Below are 20,861 nucleotides of genomic sequence, written 5' to 3' on the forward strand. Positions count from 1 at the left end.
CGGGCGTGCGCGCGAGCCACGACTGGATCACCTGGAAGCTGTACGTCTCGCGGTCCGGCCCGCCGCCGAGCGTGCCGTTGATCTCGGGGCTGTCGAGCAGCGAGATCCACAGGTAGTTGCCGGTGGTCGGGTGGCAGCCCTGGAAGAGCAGCGGGTCGATGCGCAGCAGCGGCTCGGCGTCGGCGGCGGACAGCGTGAGCGTGGCGCCGAGCAGTCGCGCGGGCAGCTGGTAGTTGCGGTAGGCGTCGGGGAGCAGGAACTTGCGCGTGCGCGAGCCGGAGCCCTCGATGCCGACGAGGATGCTGCCGTCCGCCGATGTGCCGTCCGAGAAGGAGGCGCGGACGCCGCCGTTGTCGGAGGCGGCGACGTCGATGGCGTCGAGGCGCTTGCCCCAGCGGACGTGCTCGGCGACGCCCTGCAGCAGCAACTTGCGCAGCTTCTCGCGGTTCACGCGGCGGCGGCGGTTGGGCGGGATGTGGAACTTGGGCTCGAGGGTCTCGAGGTTGAGGAAGACGAAGTTGCCCGTGTCGTTGCGGCCGACGCTGGGGTCGACCTGGACGCCGTTGAGGCCGCGCATGGTGTCCGGGTCGAGGAGCTCCTCCAGGAAGGGCAGCGCCCAGTGGAGGGTGATGGCCCAGCCGTGCGGGCGCGCGTCAATGTGCTCGTCGCGTTCGTAGATTTCAAACGGGATTCCATGCTTTTTGCGGAGAAGATGAAGAATCTCCGATTAGCCTTGGCGGGCGGGTTGACAGGGTGGGTGATGGTTTACCTTTTTGAGGCCGTGCGCCAGCGACAAGCCAACAACGCCGGCGCCGATGATGAGGACGGGCTTGTCCATAGTGCGCGGGCAGTTTGCAAACTAGCAACAGTCTTGCACAATTGAGGAGGAGGAGAAGAGAAGATGGCGGTCGAGAGGGACAAGAACAAAAAAACAAAGGAGGGGTGAGGGACAAACGGCTTTGGGTGGTGTGCCTGTGTAGTCGAAATGTGGCTTGCTCCGAGCGGGTGCGGCGTTGGGGTCCGTGGGCACTGGCGGGGCAGAATCGAGTTTTATACATGGAGAGAGGAGTGAAAATTCATGCGAAGATGGGGAGACCTATGAATAGGTAGTTAAGATGGAATCGAGTCACTGGAGCCGCCTCACAGACGGCTTCACGGACGAGTCTACAATATTGGGCGTTGGCAGTCCCTCTCACGGCCCTGGCTGGTGCTTGGCAGCCGGCGAGAGGCGAGCAAACAAAACGGGGCGAACCTGTTAGCACCTATGTAGGCTAAGCGGGCGGAGTCTGCGGGCATGGGTCAATTGTTAGTTGTAATAGCGTCAGCAAATATCAATAATCGGACATGATGAGATGAGAATGAAAGTTGATAGAGGCTGAAACTGTTTTGTACCCGTATGGCAATAGAGGTTGCTGGATAAGCCAACCAGTTAGACGGGCTGTCCACTACTGAACGTAGCTTGGCTAGCCGCTTCTGTTGGTCGGTTGCGGGTTTTTGGGGTTGTTGGCTTGTTACTGACTGCTGCGTAAAAAATTGAAACGAAAAAGAAGCAAACAAAAGACATGGATTTAAAGGGACAGGAATCAGTTTGAGAGAATCCGCACCCTGATGTCTACCGTTCGGTTCTGCACCTCTCATCATCATCAGTTCCACCCCCCACTGCAGTCCCGTCGCATCGAGAGGAGTTGGAGGGACTTTGGAGGGGCTTCTGCCACATGGCGGTTGGGCCCTGAAGGAGGGTCATTGGGGGGCGATGGTGGAAGTTTTAGCGGCAAATCTTTAGCGGGTGTTGCGCTGGAGACAAAGCCTGTCGCCGGCGGGTTTCTAGCGGCATAACCCGCTGCAAGCCCGCCAACCGCGCCGTCGCGTTGTGCGCGCGGAGCAGATTATCAAGTTCTTGCCCGCTAACTGCTCAGGTAAAAGGCAATTCCATTAGTACAGATCTTCAAGGAGGTCAACACTGGCCGGGACGGCAAAGGTTGCGAGCCGGAAGACGAAAAAGAGGGCACAGACGACGGACCTCTCCTCGGCGGGACAGAGCAGACCAGCAAGCTCAGTAACCCCGCTACGCCAACATTTCCGCTCAAGCCCCGGCCAGCTTTTCCGGCTCGTTCACGACAGAGGCTTAATATATATCTCGTCGCCCGATTCCGCCCCCGGTTCTCCTCCTGGAGCTCCTCAACAAACTTACCTTCACCCTCCACACAGAAACAGCCTCAGACACACCTCAACATGGCCGAAAAGTCCCACGAGCCCGTCCAGCCCATCCACCCCTCCATGGAGGGGAAGCTGGACCCCGTATTCGTCAAGCTCTACAACGACAACGTCGCCTACAAGCCTAACGGGCCCATTGACCTCGCCGTCCTGCGCAAGCACTATTCCCAGCTCTACAGCTACGGCACCGGCGCCGCCCCCGAGGCCGCGCGCACCTACGACACCACCTTTGCCCTGGACGACGGCACCGAGCTGACCCTGCGCGTCTACGAGCCCGACACGCCGGGGCCCTGGCCCGTCCACGTCGACTTCCACGGCGGCGGCTGGGGCCTCGGCGACCTCGACACCGAGGCGCACATTTGCAAGCACATCTGCCACCAGGCCAAGGTGGCCGTCGTCGACGTCGCCTACCGCCTCGTCCCGGAGCACCCCTACCCGGCGCAAATCACCGACAGCTGGGCGGCGCTGCAGTACGTGCACAAGCACGGCGCCGCCAAGCTCAACATCAAGCCCGACAGCATCTCCGTCGGCGGCGTCTCGGCCGGCGGGTGCATCGCGCTCGCGCTCGCGCATCTCGCGCGCGACGCGGACCTCCCGCTGCGGCTCGTGGCCGCCGGCACCCCCGTCGTGGACGACCTGCCGGCGACGCCGGCCGACTCGCCGCACGCGTCGATGCGCGAGAACGAGTTCGCGCCGACGCTCAACTGGGCGCGCCTGGCGTACTTTAACCGCTTCAAGTTCCCCGAGGACCCCGCGGCGGCGGCCAAGGCCAAGGCGGAGATGGGCTGGTTCAAGAACCTGCTAGAGGCGCCCAACTTTGAGGGCCTGCCGCGGACGGTCATCTACACGGCGGGCGCGGACCCGCTGCGCGACGAGGGCGAGGCGTACGCGCGCAAGCTGCTGGAGAACGGCAACGAGGTCATTGTCAAGCGCTTCGTCGGCGTGCCGCACCCGTTCATGCACATGGACGGTAGCCTGAGGCAGGGGCGCGAGTTCATTGACGAGACGGCACGTTACGTGCGTCTGGCCCACTGGGACTGAGAGAGGTAGGCAAGGAAGATAGATAAACGAAGCCGAATATACGGGACAAAGCAATAATGATAATGATCTCCTTTGTTGAATGGCGTGTCAGCGATGCAGCATCTGCTCGTTGTGATATGTGAATTCTTGTTATGGACAAGGGACGGGTGGCAGGCTTGCGACGACTACGGAGATGGTAACAGAGTGAGACGAGCCCCCACTTGCTGTGAGTGTCGCCCTGGATCAGGCTTGCAGAAGAAGCTGCGCAGAAGCTCCGGCGTGGCTTCTAGCTCTGCATCCCCACGTGTTTCAGCTGCAGTAAGCATCCGATGCGAGTTTTATTCGCGTGACGATGAGATGAGGGGAGGGCAAGAAATGCTGTCTGAAGCAGTGCCCTAACATGGCTTGGTCAGAGAATGTCCGTACCAGACTCAACCGCCTCCCAAGTCTGTCCCAGCATTCATAATTTAGTAGCAGTACTAAATAAATAAGTGGTAACATGGCGGGGCCGTTGAAATCGGGGGCTTGTCCGTCTCTCACGTTTTTCTCTTAGCGGGGTTGTGGCGCCGGAGCAGGCCAGAACGATGGAAGGAAGCAAGGAAGATACAGGGGATGCGGGCGCACTGTGCTGGGGTTTGTCCAGGTCTTGTCTTGGCGGGTCCGTGTCAAGCGGCGCGGCCCTTGAGGCACCTCCAGTAAAATTGATTATAATCGGGCGAGTTATTGGAAAAAGTAGTAGAGAGGCTGGTGGCTACTACGGCGATACCGCACCGTTCTGGCAAGGGCCGCAAGGCAATATTGATGCCGCAAAGTGCGATCTCGTGCGAGTTGCGACATGGCTTGCCCCGGTAGAGACGGCGTGGCGTCGGCTTGCGACATTAGGCCGGCCAGGACCATCAGTATTACTGTCGTTAGCACATCTTTCCGGTGCAGGCTGTGCGGGCTGGAGCTGCGGGACCGACTGGGACTGGAACTGGATGGCGGGATTTTTTGGCATTGTCCTGCAGGCTGCTGCGGGAAGCGACATGAACTTGACAAGTCAGAAATGCGACAATGACCTGGGTTGGGTTGCTACCTCCCTACTTGCTAGATTGTAATCTGTAGTCAATCTCCAGGCGGATGGGTTACCTACATACATAGTATGTACCTATGATGTGCGTTGTTGCATCTGGTGCCACGCGAGCAGTACCTTGTTGCGTTTGCCTCTTACTTATGCAGTGCTCTGCTCTGTCCGTCAACGCGATCCCAGTGTTACCCAAGCGTTATTCGCAAACGGAATAAATACAGTGTCAAAGCTTGCTTCATACTGTCTACCTCCAATCATCATATCGACTCCATACTCACCTCTGATTCGCCTGATTTGCCTGCTGATTTGCGCTCATCTTCCCAGTGGGTGCTCAATCCCCCTCCAACAATCAAGGCTCCGAGGCTTGCTCTTGGACAGAAAGGCTAAACCCACCTGGGTCAGAGGCGCCGGCCAAAGGAGAGGGGATCGGCAACCCTTTTTGCTTCTTCTCCTCCATGTTTGCCCGCCACGCCCGCCCCGTCTCGTCGTCCTCTGCCCAGACCAAGAAAGAAGTCGCCTTTCAGTTTTCAGTTTGGTCTTCGCCAGTTCCCGTGAATACTGTGGCCGTGGATGTCCTTTCAAACCATTCACACCACAACTCCCTCCACCCGACGCCCAGACAAGATCACCCTAATTAGTCCGGGTTCTAGCTAGGTACATACATAGTTACAGAATGCCGACCGATACCTTGTCTGTCGTCTCCATCTCCCGCTGACCAAGCCCGCCCGCAAAGCCCGCTCTCAGCTCCATCTCTTGTTAGCCCCCAAGCCATCCCGATGCCCTTTCTCATCATCGCCTCCTTCTCCTTGCTCCTCCATCGTCTCAACTGTCCACCCGCCCTCTGATCCATCGCCACCAGCCCGCCGATTCATCGCCCCCGCGATCTCTTGAAATCTTTCAACTTGCCGCCTTAGATCCCGCCAGTTTCTCTTGCCTCGGCAATACGCAAGGCGACAAGAACAGCGCACGCACAACAACTTGCCCCCTCTTCCGCCACCCAGACCTACACGCAACAGAACAAAGAGAAAAAAAATCAACGAAAAAAATCCAGCAAGACCATCGCCCGCATACGACGACATGGGCTCCGACAGCCGGCCTGTGTGCCATCGCTGCGCCCAAATCAAGCAGGCCTGCGATGGCAACTTACCCTGCGCGCGATGCGTCCGACTGAGCTTACCTTGTATGCCGCGGGATGCCGTCGGCGCCGGCGAGGGATACCCGGGCTCTCTGGGCGACATGCCCAAGGCCCGCATCCGCCGTGTCCAAACGGGCTGCTTGATGTGCAAGCGCCGTAAGAAAAAGTGCGACGAGACCAAGCCTCGCTGCGGCGACTGTCGCCGCCTCTGTCTCGACTGCGCCTGGCCCACCGAGCGCTCCAAGGACAGGTCCCCGACCATATCTTCGCGCAAGGAGTCGCTCTCGGAAAATTTGGGCGGCGACTCGACCATCATCGACATCCCCATCCGCCAGAGTCAGAGCCCCAGCCCGAGCTCGAGCAGCTCGCCACGCTCGAACGGAAGTGTCAACGAGAGAAGCAACAGCAATGCCAGCAGTTACCAACCTGATGTCAAACAGAACTTTGCTGTCATCAAGCGCGATAGCACCACATCAGACGGCGAGGGACTCTCCGACAAGGTCTCCTGGGACCTGTCTACATCGCCTTCCACCTGGGTGGAAGCCTTTACTCCTGTCAGCAACGGCAGCCTGCCCGACGGCATGGAACTCAACCAGACGACGCTCTCCGTATACATTCCGCAACTGCTACCCCAACTTCAAACAACAAACGACCGCGCCTTGATGAATCATTACTCTACCATTGTGTCTTCTATCCTCTCGAGAAGAAACTCGGCCAACAATCCATATAATCATTATCTCCTACCCATGGCACAGGGCAACGACCTAGTGCTCCACTGCATCTTAGCCCTGTCAGCGAATCACTGGCGAAAGCTGCAACCGTCGTTGGGGAGCAGAGGTCTCTATCATCAGGGTCAGGCAACATCTGCATTGGCTCAACTGCTTCCGCATGTCGATAAGCAAAGCGCAGACATTGCCCTGGTCGCGAGTCTACTGCTATGCATGACTGAGTTGTTCGATGGGACTAGTGAAGGGTGGAAGCTACATCTCAAGGGTGCCAAGCGACTCTTGATTACCCTCATGACGCAGCAAGGCGAAATGCTGACCGGGCATTACAAGTTTCTGTTGAGGCTGGCTAGATTTCTCGACTCGGCAGCTACTACATCAACGTGTCGACCACCGTTGATCGGAGATGAGGAGGCTGAGGCTGCCACGCTCAACCGCCTATCATTCAGCCCGGACGAAGAGGACTCCGCCGTCTATGGCATACCGAAAGAGCTGTTCCATCTTCTCGACCTCGTTAACACGCTCGCCGACAAGCGCAAGACCCGCGTGGATCGTGCGTCCGAGGCCGCCTTCCGCGAAGAGGCGCAGCACGTGGAGGAACGTATCAATCACTGGTCATACGAGTACGGCGGCATGCCGCGGGCCGTCTACGCGCAGCCATCATCGTCCGGCGGCAGCGGCAACGGCGACGACGTGCTGCACGCGGCAGTGGCGTTTGAGAACGCGGTGCGGCTGCGGCTGCACCAGGTCGTTGACGGGTACGAGCTGACGGATCCCAAGGTGGACCGGTGCGTGAGCGCGATCCTCGATGCGGTGCAGCAGATCCGCTACGGTAGCCCGCTCGAGGCGTGCGTTCTCTTCCCGCTCGTCATGGCCGGCGGCGCGTGCTCCAAGTACGAGCACCGCCTCATCATTCAGGACCGGCTGCTCGTCATGGAGCGCACATGCGGCTTCGGCTACGTCTTCAACGCGCGCGACCTGGTGGAGCGCGTATGGACGAGAAGGGACGAGACCAAGGGGACAGGTGCGATTGTGAACTGGGCGCGCATTCGCTATGAGGAGATGCACGGACTGGTTGTCTTTTGAGCGAAGCGAATCTTTTCCGTCCTTCGGTCTTGTTCGAGCTTTGGCCGCTCCATCTTTTACTTCTTCTTCTACTTCTTCTTCTTCTACTTCTTCTTCCTCTTCTTCTTCCTCTTCTTCTTCCTCTTCTTCTTCCTCTTCTACCTTTACTCACTTCTTCTTGCTTACTTGGGACATGGATATGGATATTTTTTTTTTTTGCATTGGACAAACCCAATGAGCTGGCGCTGCTTGAATTACTATATACACTGGCTATACTGCAATCCACCAGTAATTACCACAGGTTTATGTGCTGAGCTCCATCGCTCTCCTCGTATCATCCATCCGTCTTGCGTCCTGCCCTTTCCTCGCGCCACGCGGCCACCACCTCGGCCACGTGCGCGTGCATGTCGTAGCCGCAGACCTCCTCGATGGTCAGCTTCCCCGAGCGGTCGCTCGCGCTGCTCCAGCCAATCCGCTCGTTGATGTCCGTCCGCGCGCGGCGGCTCGCATCCTGCAGCTGCGTGGCCCTCGGCTTGCGCACCCGCTCGTACAGCGCCAGCTTCTCCCGCACGCCCACATCCGCGTACTCGGCCGCGAACAGCATCCCCAGCGCGCCCGCGTCCTCGACCGCCATGCACGCGCCCTGCGACTGGTCCGGCATCATCGGGTGCGCCGCGTCGCCGAGCAGCGTCGCCGCGCCGCGCGTCCAGTGCGGGTACGCCTGGTGGTCGTACAGCCGCCACATCTTGATGTCGTCGGCGTTCTCGAAGAGCAGGCGTAGGCGCGGGTCGAGGGACGGGAAGGTGGCGGCAAGCTTGGCGCCGGTGGCGGAGTGGTCCCAGCCGTCGGGGGTGAGGTCGTTGAGCGCGGCGGCGTAGAAGCAGTAGCAGCTGACGACGGCGTTGGCGGCGCAGGGGCTCATGACGATCTTGTCGGTGCCCCGGCCGCCCCAGAACTCGATGGCGCTGGCGTCGGCGAACGCGGCGAGGTTGAGCTCGGCGAGGCGCTCGCGGGTGATGATGCATCGGTAGCAGCAGGACGCGGACGGGGTGACCTCTGGCTGGACGCCGAGCTCCCCGCGCATGGCGCTGCGGATGCCGTCCGCGCAGACGACCGCGTCGTGCGCGGCAACCACCCCGTTCTCGAAGCGCACCTCGCCCGTCTCCGGGTCCAGCGCCGTCGCCTTGTGCCACGTCTTGAGCGTCACCGGGGCGCCCTCGCCCTCTGGGCTGACGGCCGTCTCTTTGAGGAGCTGGTGGAGGTCGATGCGGTGAAAGTTGTTGTAGTCGGTGCCGAAGCGCGCGCGGTAGTCGCCGAGCGGGTAGGTGGCGAGGACGTCGCCGGAGGCCCAGTCGCGGCGGACGAGCTCGCGGAGGACGACGGGCCGGGCGCGGGGGATGTCGACGCGCCAGGCCTCGAGGAGGCGCGAGCCGTTGGAGGCGAGGGAGAGCGAGGCGCCGACCTCGCCGCCAAAATCGAAGCGCTCGTAGACGGTGACGGCGTGGCCGGCGCGGCGCAGGGCGATGGCGGCGGAGAGGCCGCCGAGGCCGGAGCCGACGATGCCGATGGAGTAGACGGGCGGCGCGGTGGTGGTGGTGGTGGTGGACGGCATGGGTTGTTTCCGAAGGGAAAGAGAGAGAGGAAGAGAGGGGGAAAGGAAAGGGTCCAAAGGTAGATGTCAAGTTTTAAATATGGGCAAGAATAAAAAAGTCGCCGAGACTTGCTGGCAGCTAGCTCCGGTTATTAACCCGCCCAGCCTGATTGCTCGGTAGCGGAACAGCTTCCGCCCGCTTTTGATGACACCCCGGGGCCTGAGGGACCGCGGCGACCCCAGAATCGTGGTGGGCTGGATAAGTCGATGCGCGATCTTGACTCGGGACAATCGATGATGCTATTTTCGCATGTCGTCCGTCGGTCCTATGGTGATAAGTACAATGCGCATAGGAAAGGGGTTGTGCGCCGGTTGCTTCCCGCGCCGATGGTGGGCTGTGATCCGCGGCAGCCCCGTGATGGAACTGACTGGGCCGCGGGACGGCGATGCGATGCGACGGGAGGGGTCATCATCTCCAGACGGGCCTGGCAATCGCTGGTACCTATGAAACAACTGATATACTGATCGGCCGCAATTCGCTCCTTTTATTATTATTAGGCGACACGAATGTGATGTCACCCATCAGGGTCATAAGCCACCCAGTTACAGAAGATGGCTGGTTCCTGAACATTGCTGTTTGCTGCATCTACATGGTGGGGTCCTACGAAGCAAACCTACCTTTAAGGTCCTACATCTATTGAAAGGTGACCGAACCATGATAGAACATCTAAGAAGCTTCCTGATCTACGGATAGAAACAATGTTAAGGACGTGTCGCAGTCACGCAGGTGTGTCATGAGCGGGCACACAATTTACGTGGCCGCTGGATAGCCCCGCGGCCACATCTTGCACCGCACACTATGAGCACCAAGCTCCATCAATAGATTCCATCAATCCAAGACAACCTGCCTTCTCTCTCTCCGACTAAGGAAGGAAACGGCCGCGGAAAAGGAGAAGCACGTTCCCGCGTGCCTCGAGTTCCCGCGGAAGAACCCCGCGTACCCGAATACAGGCCGCCGGGGACTTGTCCACCGCGCGGAGCCTTCTCCGACGGCGGCTGGACGGCCCGGACCACCTGGTGCCGAAGCGGTGGATCGCCGACGCGGCGAACGCGACGATCCGGGCGCGCGCGGGGAGGCCGGTGGTATTGATCGGGCTGAGGTGGGTGGAATGCTTCGTGGCGAGGCACAGGCTGATGGCGTATGATGGGAAGGTGGTGAGGCCGTCGGCGGCAGAGAGGGCGGCGAAGGCGATGGGGGCGAGGGACGGAGGGGAGGAGGAGAGGGAGGGATTGAGAGGGTGCTAGCTGGGGTCCAAATCATGTAGCACATCATCCTCTACGCGTATTCGAACGCACGTCTTGAGGTTCCCATGGCTGTCGGAGAAGAGGTCATGGTCGTATACATGGGAAGGTCATGGCAAGTTCGTCCATAAGACACACTTCAGAAAGGAGCAGGGAAAGTTTAAAACATCAACTTTCCTTTCATGTTTATTTTCTTTTGCCTTTCTTTTATCTTGTTTTTTTAATCTTTCTTTTTCACAGGCGTTGGAAGTTGTCCGGCGCTGTCTAATACGACGGTCGCTGCGGAATGGAGTTGGCGGAATAGAGTTGAGGGGCCGGGCCAGTTAGACCCAGCGCTTCTTTCAGAGCTATTTCAGAGCCGTTATGTTTTAGTAGTATTGGCTTATCTGGTATTGCAACAGGCCATCGCAATTCTAACATGTGCCTCCGACAAAAAACGACAACTCCCTGACTTTTGAATACGGGGGGCCGTATACTCGTAGAAAGATTGGGTTTGGCGATCGATGCATGATACAGGCGATTCAAATGCAAGTCTCACTTGACTGGTCATTTCATCTGACTTGTTTCTCGGACAAAAAGAAATAGACAAACTACCCCTCCATGCATCATGCACATGGCTGGAAGGAATGATGACATGGGACTAGTAGTTACTATATCACACTGTGGCAGCCCCTCTGTCAGACAATATGTGTTGGGTTACATTGCGCAGTTGCTAGCCCACCGATGAACCATACTTGCAGGGTGCTAATTCGCGTGCTTTTGCATGATCCATACATACAGATTACTGGTACCAGCATCCGTAACGGCCAGCTCTCCGGGCTTGCGGTAAGACAATTCGGAACCCAGCTTTTCTGTCTACTAGTGAGTTGCGCTCGGGACGTGCTTGCTGGGTCAGGGTTTGCTGACACTCTCCCAACCTACACTTTTGCATCATTTTTAACCTGTACATATACATACCATCGAGATCCAGAATTACATTACAGTCGCCTCTCCTCGCTCGTCCCACGGCCGGCCCTCGATAGCCAGGCCCCGGTCTCCGTTTGTCTCTCATCGGGCCCCCATCGCGGAGCGCCCGAGCACTCGCCAGAAGCTAGAAGACCCCGAGTTTTAGGCTCTACGAGAATTTGGTGGTGGTGCCCTTCAATTTCCCCAAGGCAGCTTGTTGGAGCATCGTGTTTGAAAAGGTGCCATCTTGATCGTCATCTGAAACGGGAAGCCGCCACGGCCTAATCTGTCTCTCACCGCACCCTCACCTTGCCACACCGAACGCAATAATCTGCAATTCCGAGCTGGTGGGATTACAAACCGGGCAACACGGCGTCTTGCCGTTTCACCTTGTCTGCCCTCTACTTTCTTTTTTTTTTTTCTTTTTTTAGTATTTTTTACTTCATGTATAAAGCACAGCCCTGCCTTCAAATCAATTCACCATGTTGACCTCCGACGACGAAGGCTGCATGTCCAGCCAGGCGCCTCTGATGGACCTACGCAACCAGGCTGAGCTGCGGCGCATCTACCACAAGATCGACCGCGTCATCCTGCCCCTCATGTTCATGTGCTACTTCCTCGAGTTCCTCGACAAGATCCTCATCGGCTACGCCAACGTCATGGGGCTGGAGCGCGACCTCGACCTCGCGCCGGGCCAGTTCCAGTGGCTCGCCACCATCCTCTACGTCGGCATGGCCGTCGGCCAGCTGCCGCAGGCGGCGCTGCTGCAGCGGCTGCCGGTCAGCAAGGTCCTCGGCGCCAACGTGGCGCTCTGGGGCGCGATGGTGTGCGGCATGGCCGGCGCGCGCGGGTTCGCCGGGCTCGCGGCGCTGCGAGCGCTGCTCGGCGCGCTCGAGGCGGTGGTGGCGCCGGCGCTGATCATGGTGACGACGCAGTGGTACACGAAAAGACAAGCGGTGCCGCGCATGGGCCTCTGGTACAGCGGCATCGGCGTCGGGCAGATCGTCGGCGGGCTGGTGTCGTGGGCGGCCCAGCACGCGCCGGCGCACGCCTCCTCCTCCAGCTGGCGCATCATGTTCGGGGCGGCCGGCGCCCTCAACGTGATTACGGGTGTCGCCGTCTTCGTCTTCCTCCCGACGGGCGTGGAGGCGGCGCGGTTCTTGTCGGAGCGCGAGAGGAGGACGGTGCGCGAGGCGCTGCTGGCGGACCAGGCGGGCAACGGCAAGAAGGTGTTCCGGTGGTCGGGCGTGCGCGAGGCGCTGACGGACCTGCAGGTGCTGCTGTTCGTGCTCTTCACGCTGGCGACGGTGACGCCCGGCGGCTTCATCACCTCCTTCTCGGCGGTGGTCATCCGCGGGCTCGGCTTCACGCCGCGCCAGGCCGCGCTGCTCAACATGCCCTCCGGCGCGGTGACCATTATTGGGACCGCCGCCTCCACCCTTGCCATCCTGCACGACTTCCCTCGCTGGCTGGGCATCGTGCTGCTGTTGATCCCCAGCATGCTCGGCGCCGGGCTCATGTCGTTTGCCACCTCGTCGCGCGCGGCGGCGCTGACGGGCGTCTACCTGGTCAACCTGGACATCGCGCCCCTCGTGTTGGTGTTCAGCATGGTCGGGGCCAACGTGCAGGGGTACACGAAAAAGGTGGTGGTGACGGGGCTGGTGTCGCTGGCGAACGCCTGCGCGAGCATCGTGGGGCCGCAGACGTTCCGGCCGGGGGACGCGCCGGGGTACGTGCCGGCCAAGGTAACGGTGTTTTGCGTGACGGGGGTCGGAATCGTTTTGGCGGTGTTGTTGCGGGTGCTGTACGGGAGGAGGAACGGGAGGAACGCGGCGGCGAGGAGGGCGGCGATGGAGGCGATTGCGCGGGGGGAGGCGGAGGCTGCAGAGGTACTGAACGAGGAGGAGACGGATCTGAAGAATGACAAGTTTGTGTACATGTATTAGGGGGTAGATGTGAATGAATAATGATGGGACTATGGCATTGAATGCAACTATGGCATCGGGATGCAGGCTCGTATTGGTGTTTGGTTACAGCAAATGGTCGGTCATTACGGAACCACAGAGCACAGCAGAGATTTGCAATTCACAATTCACACAAGAGTACTGCCAAGTCTGCATGCTTGGTAGGTGTCGGGCGATGCCGATTATCGGATACGGATATCCTTGGACGTTGACGGTCGCAGACTGAATTGCAGCAGAGTAAATTGCGGCAGAATAAATTGTGGCAGAACAAACATTTTGGCGCGGGAATGGCCGAAACACAAGCCCAGAATGCTAGGCGGTGACATCATTCCGCCCGAGGAAAAAAGAAAAAAAAAAGGCAGACCAACGGGCTGGACATTGGTCGTTGAGTCGTTGAGTCGCTGAGCTACTGTTATCCGACGCAAGCCACCAGCTGGTTCAGCGGCCGCGCAAAGGGCCCAGAAAGTGGAGGAGGACCAAGCCGTCGGTTAATGTGGGCGTTGATCGGCCAGGGACAGTGGACATGGCCTCATTTCCTTTGGACTGCGCGAGCTTGATCGGGTACGGGAGGGTAGTTCGGCGAGGAACCTTGATCAGGTCCGTCTGCCCGTCCCGTCAACTGGTAAGCGGGCGGCTTGCATTGGCATTTTCGGGGGCGGGGGGCGGGCGCGTCGCATCTCGGCTGTCTCATCTACGGATCTGGGATGAGAGACCGGGGGGAGGAGAGGAGGAGACAGCGAGAGAGGGAAGGGAGAAAAAAGGAAAAAATCGGGGGTCGCATCTCGGATCAAAGACGCCGCGCCCATGAAGAAGAGTGTGGTGAAATCGTGCTGCGTTTGGTGTCAAGTTGCAAAGCGCGGGCACGTGTGCTGCTGATAACCTAGTGAGGGAGAAGGGAGCAGTGGAAAAAGGTGCTTTGCGACGGCTGCAGAGCTTGCCGAACAGCGACAGCGGGACAGACAGACAGGACAGCGGATGACCAACCGACCCGCGGAGGTTGCAGGCAGCAGCGTCACAGTCAGCGTCACAGTGAGGCTCGTCTTTGCACGACTTTTGTGCTTGATATTATTTTCTTTAATTATTTATTAATTATTTTTCATGGCAAATCTAACCACTCCCCGGCCGTATGCCCTGCCCAGTCTCACTTTTCCCGCGGCATTCGCTACCTGTGTTGCCTTGTCCAAAGCTTGGCCAGTTCCGTCGGACCAATCACAATCCCCCCGCATCTAAAATTCACTTTGACCACTAGTTAGTTACCATCCGTTTGCCTTTGCTTTTCCAACCTACCTCCTCCTATGCGACGCAAGCCCGTCGTCACGTCAGCCCAGCCAAGCAAGCAAGCAAGCAAAATCCGAACAACAAGAAAAAAAGACAAAGCCCACAAAATCCGTTGAATCAGCATGGCCTATAACTGACCGAGCCAAGGACGCGAGCCTCCAGCGCGGACCGCCGGCCCCCCAGCTGCAAGCCCAAGCTCGATTTGAGGCAGCGCCCGTGTAAAGCGTAGTACTCGTGGTCCCTTCATAAGGTCCCTCCGATTTCTGGGCCCTTTTGTCGTCAAGTGGGAGAAGAAAGCCCGTGATTTTCCTTTCCCTTCTTTTACGTTCATACTAAACCGTCATCTTTTCGTACTTTGTAGAACTACGCCTTCCAACACTGCCAGCCGCTTCGCAGACCAAACACCCCATCACCATCACCATCACCACGCACCACAACCACGCCACCACCAGCAAAGTGCATCCCGCCACCTCTCAGCCCGTCACCACAATTGTCATTCCAAAAACCCTACGCTGATACGCGACCATTCTTCCAAAAAGCCGTCTCGATTGCATTTGTGGCTGCAATTCATCACCGAACGGCAAGACACAAAACCACCACCCCTACCGCAAACGCCATCGTCACCACACCCACTACCCACACCCGGGAACCCTCCATCCCGCGAACAATGCCGTCCAAGGTCGCCATGCCCATTGAGCCACCGGCCCTCGTCGCCGTCACCGGCGCCAACGGCTTCATCGCCCAGCACTGCATCGCCGCGCTCCTCCGCGCCGGCTACCGCGTCGTCGGCACCGTTCGCTCCGCCGCCAAGACGCACGCCGTGCGCGCCGCCCACGCCGCCCACCCCAAGCTCTCCGTCGTCGTCGTCGACGACATCACCGACCCGGCGCGCTACCGGGCCGCCCTCGGGCCGCTCGCACCCGCCGCCATCCTCCACCTCGCCGCGCCCTTTCACTACGACGCAACCGACTTTGAGGCGGAGCTGATGGTGCCCGCCGTGCGCGGGTCGACCGCCGTCTTGGAAGCGTGTTGCGGTGGTGGTGCGCTGGCGGGGTCGGTGAGACGCGTGGTGCATACGAACAGCTTCGCGTGCATCTACGACGCGGCCGCGGGGCCGAGCCCGGGGAGGACGTACACGGCGGGCGACTGGAGCCCGCTGACGTACCAGGACGGCGTGGACGCGGCGGACGCGCCGACGGCGTACCGCGCGAGCAAGACGGCCGCGGAGCGCGCCGCCTGGCGCTTCCTCGAGGAGCGCGACCCGGCCGGCTTCGACATGGTCAGCCTGTGCCCGGCCATGGTCTTTGGTCCGTTCCTGCCCGGCGCGCGGCCCGCGACGCTCGCCGAGGTGAATACGAGCAACGCAATGGTGTGGCGGGTGGTGAGCGCGGGCCGGGAGAGCGCGGTGCCGCCGACGCGCGGGCCCGTGTGGGTGGACGTGCGGGACGTGGCGGACGCGCATGTTCGGGCGCTGCGCGTGCCGGAGGCGGGGGGCGGGCGTTTTCTGCTCGCGCAGGGCGTGTATTGTAATCAGGAGCTGGCGGACGTGGCAAGGGAGGTGGTGACGGCGGGAGGAGGGAGGAATAGGATCCCGGTGGGGGAGCCGGGGCGGAGGGAGGCGGAGACGCACTTTGGTGTTGATGCGGGCGAGACGGAGCGCGTGCTGGGGATGGGGTGGCGCGGGCTGGATGAGTGTTTGAGGGGCTTGGTGCCGCAGCTGTTTGAGATTGAGGAGGACGAGAAGAAGAAGAAGCAGGGAGGAGAGTAAGCGGAGAGGGGAATGCAGAATGTGCTTGAGGGAGTGTAATTGTTCAGGGCGAAATGATGGCGTTTGGGAGTACATGCACAAACGTGCGGGTGAACTTGTATGAGCCTTGATATTCCATAGTATCTGATAGCGAAGCCATATACAGTGGCGAGAAGAGCCTAATGATGAAACGGTCTTTTTTTACCATACTGGTCTACACCTTTTGCTGAAGACGGGATGTTATAGGAGGTGCGAAATATTTGGCGACGAAAAGAATAGATGTTGACTTTATTGAAATATTTCCTACAGGCATCTCATCCGAATTATCATCACTAGATCACGGGTGCTGAAGACGTCGGTGCAAGCCACCTAACAGGTAGGGCGTCAGTCCTCTAGCTTATTCTGTCCACCTCCCCTCTACATCGTCAACTTCCGTCGCAGCTTTAATGCTATCGGTTTACCAAAAACGCCTTCATGCTTGGGGGAAGTGACTAATTCTACGTTGAAATCTAGCGCACACACACACACATACTCATATCGCATGGAGAAGCAGACGCTGCTGGGCGGGCCTCTCGCCGACCGCAGCCCAACCGCCAACCGCAAACGAGCAGCCTCCAGAGCGGCCATCTTCACCGTCGTCACCCTCTGGGCTTTGCTATCCTGGCAATTTCTCACATCCCGCGGCGATGCGCGGCCGCCCACCGCGGAACCAAAATTCCGCACCTACCCTGGCGAGTCGATCCGATGGCGACCGTGTGGTGACCCCCTCATCACCGACCAGGACCAGGACCTCGAATGCGGCACCATCAATGTGCCGATGGACCACTTTGCCTCCGCACAGACACCGCGTACCGACGGCGCGGCCAAGGCCTTCACCGTCCCGCTCGTGCGCATGCGCGGCCGTAGCCACTCCGCTACGAACCTGCTCATCAGCCTCGGCGGACCGGGCGCCAGCGGCGTCGCCTTCCTCCGCGGCAGGCCACGCGCCCGCGCCGCGCTCCGCCGACTTGTCGGGGACGGCCTACACATCATCGGCTTCGACTCGCGCGGCGTCAGCGCCTCCACCCCGCCAGCGACGTGCTACGCCTCCGAGGCCTCGCGCGCGCGTCTCCGCGCGCGTCCGCCCACCTCGGACCTCATCCGCGACAGCCCCTACCTGTACGCGTGGGCGACCAACCACGGGCGCGCATGTCAAGACAACGCCGGCGAGCACCTGGCCTACGTGAACACCCCGCAGACCGCCGCGGACCTCAACGTCGTCCTGGACGCCCTTGGGCAGGGGCAAATGGCGTACTGGGGCGTAGGTTACGGCGCGCTGCTCGGGCAGGTGTACGCGACGGCGTACCCGAGCCGCGTGGGGCGCGTGGTGCTGGACGCGCTGCCGGACCAGAAGGCGTGGTTTGAGGAGTTGCTGGACGCGAGGCGCCACGAGGACGCGGATGCGGTGGTGGACGGTTTCTTCGAGGAGTGCGCGCGCGCGGGGGAGGGCAAGTGCGCGCTGGCCGGGCGAGGCGTGACGGGCCCGGCGCTGCGCGAGAACGTGACGCGGGTAATCGACGCGCTGTACCGCAGCCCGGCGAGCGCGTACGTCAGCGGCAGCGCGTACGGCGTCGTCGACGACTTCACGGCGCGCATCCGCGGTCTCTTGAGGGAGATGCATACGCCCGCGCACTGGCCCGCGCTCGCCCGCCGCCTCGCGGACCTGCGTGCCGGCGACGCGACGGGCATGTTCCTCGCCTACGCCGGGGATGATGACGGTGACGATGAGGCGGGCCTGGTGGTGCGGCTCAACGACGGGCGGTCCGGGCCGGCGGGCGGCTGGCCACAGCCGCGCATGCGGCTGCTGGAGAAGATGCTGCTGCTCTTCGACAGGCGAAGATTTGCGATTGGCGAGGCGCGCGCGCTGCACGTCAAATCCGGCGTGGCCGCACGGGGTGGCGCGGGAGGCGCAGGAGGAGGGTTTTGAGGGGGCAAGGCTGGTGATGCTGGATGGGTATGGGCACGGGTCGGTGGCGGTGCCGTCGCTTTGCATGGCAGGGAGGCTGAGGGCGTATTTGACGAACGGGACGGTGCCGGGGGAGAATGTGGTGTGTGGGCGGGACGCGGAGTATTTTCCGGGGGAGGGGGAGGAGGGCAAGGGGTATAGTCTGGAGGAGAGGGAGGTGCTGGCTGCGCAGAGGGATTTGTCGATTGAGATGCAGGCGAATTTGTACTTTTAGATGTTGCATACACTGCAAGGAATTGACATCGCGGTGGTTTGTCACTTTGACAGCCTTATACATGGAGCTATGTTGGCTGGAGTGGCCTCCGGCGTGACTCATTTTGTGCCATGCAAAGCTCGAGTTTAAATTTCGGTTGTTTTTGGCAATCTTGGATCTGCAGCCAATTTATGCTCATCTACCATGTCGAAAAGTACGGAAATTACAGATGATGCCATCCTGCGGCTCCTCGCTACGGCCAATGCCGTGCCGAAGCCGATCGGGCAGATGGTCCGCAGCGGGGAAGGCGGGGAACACATGGTCTGGATCATCGACGACGCTTTCGTCCTCCGGCTCCGGGCTGACGGGCTGGACGGCGGGCTGCTAATCCAAGAAAAAGCACTATGGGGAGTTTTGAAGTCAGTCGAGCCTGGATTCACAGCGATGCCGACTTGCCTTGGGGTTGGCACGTGGGATGATGGTAGACGACCTTACGGCTTGTACAGGAAGCTGGCTGGCGTGTCGATCGAGGACTCGCCTCAAAGCGTCAATGCTGCGACGGAGGATGACCTCGTCGAACTGCTTAAGCTACTGAAAAAGACACCGATCGAAAAGGTACGAGCGATAGGGGTGGTGGACGCCGAGCCCGTCGACCTCCTGGAGCGTCGCCGGCTTGCACTAGAAGCCTGGCGCGTTCGCCTGCGCGACAACGGCCACCTCGGGCGCCTCACCGACGTGGACATTGCCCAGGCGCTTCACATCAGCGACACGGCCGTCAACGGACCCTACACGCCCGTCCTGCTGCACGCCGACCTCAAGGGCGAGCACATCTTCGTCGACCCGGCCACGGGCCGCCTCACCGGCGTCATCGACTGGAGCGACGCGTGCATCGGACACCCGTCCGTCGACGTGCGCGGGCTGACCATCAGCGTCGGCGCTGCGGCGTCGGCGCGCATCGCGGCCCGGGCGGGCTACGGCGGCGACGTTGTGGCCCGGGGCACGTGGACGGCGTGCTGTGAGGCGGTCCTCTGCCTGGACGCCATCGTGCGCGGCGAGGACGACTCCCCGGAGTGGCTGATCCGGAGGCAGCTGCGGAGAGCGTTGGAGAAGGTGGAAGGGGAGGAGTGAGGGAGAGGAATTGCTAACGATGGGGGATGGGAGTAAAAGTGAAATGAATTCAGGAGTTGAGCTTATGAATGACATCAGAAAGACGGCTACTAGTGGTCATAGGAACGAGGCATCTAGCGTTGGCCCAATGTCCGCACGAGGCTGGCGGCGTAGTCATCGACTTTGTTAACCCCGCCAAGTCCGGCCTGGCACCAGCACAATTATAAATCAAACAATACTCTAGCCAGTTCATCTCAATAAATAGCAAACCCAGTTCCAAATTTCATTCATCTCCTTAAACTCACCAGCTCAATGCTCACGACCACAACAGAAACCGACCCAGACTCCGACATCATGGCATCCGCAGCCAAGACCATTGTCGCCACCGGCCTCACCTCTGGCCTAGTAAGCCACCCCCCTCCTCCCCCTTCATGCCCATCTCACCAACACTCCGCAGGGATTCGAGGCGCTCAAGCAGCTCCTCGCCGCGCCGGAGCCGTACCACGCCGTGCTCGGCGCCCGCAACACCTCCGCCATGGACCGGTCCCTGCACGACGCTGCCTTTGAGTCCACCAACAAGGTGGACGTGCTGCCGCTGGACCTCGCGGACCTCAAGAGCACGCGGCGCTTCGCCGAGGCGGCGCTCGCCAAGGTTGGCGAGGCTAGGATCGACTACCTCTTCCTCAACGCGGCTATTACGGACCCGGCGGTGGCGAACCCGCGCGGGTACAGGTGGTGCGAGTCCGCCGTGGTCAACCACGTCGGTACGTTTTCCCCAGAGGCCATTGGGTGATGAAGCTAATTCAACTCTGTGGAAAGCCCAGTTTTATCTGGTCCATCTTTTGCGCGAGAAGCTGGAGGCGTCCAAGGCGCGCATCGTGTTCGTCTCCTCCGGCGCCGTAACGGCCGTTCCCGACCCTGGTACATTTTCTCCCCATCTTTTTGTGCTACAGTTTCCACTGACGCGTTTGCAGGCATCGCGGAGGAGGCCCTCAGGTCCGGCGCGGGCACGGAGGGCATGCCGCTGTACTGCATGACCAAGTTCGTGCAGCTCCTCGGCGCGCACTGGTGGCGCCGCGAGCTCACCGGCGTCTGCGACGTGGTCGCCGTCTCGCCCGGGCTGGTGCCCGGCACGGGGCTCGCGCGCGGCAGCGGCGTCAAGCTGCCGACCGGGTCGCCCGACGCCAAGACTATCCCGCAAGGTAGCGTTTTCTCTTCTTGCCCACGACTACCTAGATTCATCGACCCTCCGCTAACTGTATTGTCATGCCAGGCGCTCAGAGCATGCTCGCTGCGCTGACCAGATCGGACTTCCCGGAGGACCCGGACCGCATCTTCCTGACGAGCTGGGGCGAGTGGTGGGACAAGGCCGTCTTCGAGAAGTCGCTGGACAAGCAGCTGCAGGACAGGTGGTCTTTCTCCAAGGAGGAGATTGAAAAGGAGGCAGGCATCTCTACATAGGAACAGAATGGAATGGTAATTCATTACATGCTACGAATTCCTG

The 20,861-nt window shown here is 60.3% G+C and overlaps 9 protein-coding genes across 9 annotated transcripts in view; 7 read left to right on the forward strand and 2 right to left on the reverse strand.

The window, feature by feature from the left end:
• The window catches only part of ISF_06972 (FAD dependent oxidoreductase), a gene marked incomplete at both ends in the record, with an annotated part of 1,515 nt that extends 677 nt beyond the window's left edge, over positions 1-838 (reverse strand). The window contains 2 exons of the mRNA XM_018850576.1: positions 32-697; positions 770-838. Coding sequence (XP_018702221.1) covers positions 32-697; positions 770-838 — 735 coding nt within the window. The remainder of the gene's footprint in view (positions 1-31; positions 698-769) is intronic.
• A 1,394-nt stretch (positions 839-2,232) lies between these two features.
• ISF_06973 (Alpha/beta hydrolase fold-3) lies at positions 2,233-3,255 on the forward strand (the record flags this gene model as incomplete). The annotated part of the gene is made up of 1 exon (XM_018850577.1): positions 2,233-3,255. One exon carries the CDS (start codon positions 2,233-2,235, stop codon positions 3,253-3,255), a length of 1,023 nt encoding a protein of 340 aa, XP_018702222.1.
• A 2,227-nt stretch (positions 3,256-5,482) lies between these two features.
• Positions 5,483-7,246, forward strand: ISF_06974 (Fungal transcriptional regulatory protein; the record flags this gene model as incomplete). Its single annotated transcript, XM_018850578.1, has 1 exon — positions 5,483-7,246. One exon carries the CDS (start codon positions 5,483-5,485, stop codon positions 7,244-7,246), a length of 1,764 nt encoding a protein of 587 aa, XP_018702223.1.
• A 313-nt stretch (positions 7,247-7,559) lies between these two features.
• Positions 7,560-8,837, reverse strand: ISF_06975 (Aromatic-ring hydroxylase-like protein; the record flags this gene model as incomplete). The annotated part of the gene is made up of 1 exon (XM_018850579.1): positions 7,560-8,837. One exon carries the CDS (start codon positions 8,835-8,837, stop codon positions 7,560-7,562), a length of 1,278 nt encoding a protein of 425 aa, XP_018702224.1.
• Positions 8,838-11,545: 2,708 nt separating this feature from the next.
• ISF_06976 (Major facilitator superfamily domain, general substrate transporter) lies at positions 11,546-13,009 on the forward strand (the record flags this gene model as incomplete). The annotated part of the gene is made up of 1 exon (XM_018850580.1): positions 11,546-13,009. The coding sequence occupies one exon, from the start codon at positions 11,546-11,548 to the stop codon at positions 13,007-13,009; it is 1,464 nt and encodes a 487-aa protein (XP_018702225.1).
• Positions 13,010-14,972: 1,963 nt separating this feature from the next.
• Positions 14,973-16,073, forward strand: ISF_06977 (NAD(P)-binding domain protein; the record flags this gene model as incomplete). The annotated part of the gene is made up of 1 exon (XM_018850581.1): positions 14,973-16,073. One exon carries the CDS (start codon positions 14,973-14,975, stop codon positions 16,071-16,073), a length of 1,101 nt encoding a protein of 366 aa, XP_018702226.1.
• A 520-nt stretch (positions 16,074-16,593) lies between these two features.
• On the forward strand, positions 16,594-18,018 carry ISF_06978 (Alpha/beta hydrolase fold-1; the record flags this gene model as incomplete). Its single annotated transcript, XM_018850582.1, has 1 exon — positions 16,594-18,018. The coding sequence occupies one exon, from the start codon at positions 16,594-16,596 to the stop codon at positions 18,016-18,018; it is 1,425 nt and encodes a 474-aa protein (XP_018702227.1).
• A 436-nt stretch (positions 18,019-18,454) lies between these two features.
• On the forward strand, positions 18,455-19,378 carry ISF_06979 (transferase; the record flags this gene model as incomplete). The annotated part of the gene is made up of 1 exon (XM_018850583.1): positions 18,455-19,378. The coding sequence occupies one exon, from the start codon at positions 18,455-18,457 to the stop codon at positions 19,376-19,378; it is 924 nt and encodes a 307-aa protein (XP_018702228.1).
• Positions 19,379-19,711: 333 nt separating this feature from the next.
• ISF_06980 (Short-chain dehydrogenase/reductase SDR) lies at positions 19,712-20,818 on the forward strand (the record flags this gene model as incomplete). The annotated part of the gene is made up of 5 exons (XM_018850584.1): positions 19,712-19,762; positions 19,815-20,121; positions 20,177-20,278; positions 20,332-20,559; positions 20,631-20,818. The coding sequence occupies 5 exons, from the start codon at positions 19,712-19,714 to the stop codon at positions 20,816-20,818; spliced, it is 876 nt and encodes a 291-aa protein (XP_018702229.1).
• Positions 20,819-20,861: the final 43 nt, after the last annotated feature.

The sequence above is a fragment of the Cordyceps fumosorosea genome (genome assembly GCF_001636725.1).
Source record: "Cordyceps fumosorosea ARSEF 2679 chromosome Unknown scaffold_19, whole genome shotgun sequence".
NCBI lineage: Eukaryota > Fungi > Ascomycota > Sordariomycetes > Hypocreales > Cordycipitaceae > Cordyceps > Cordyceps fumosorosea.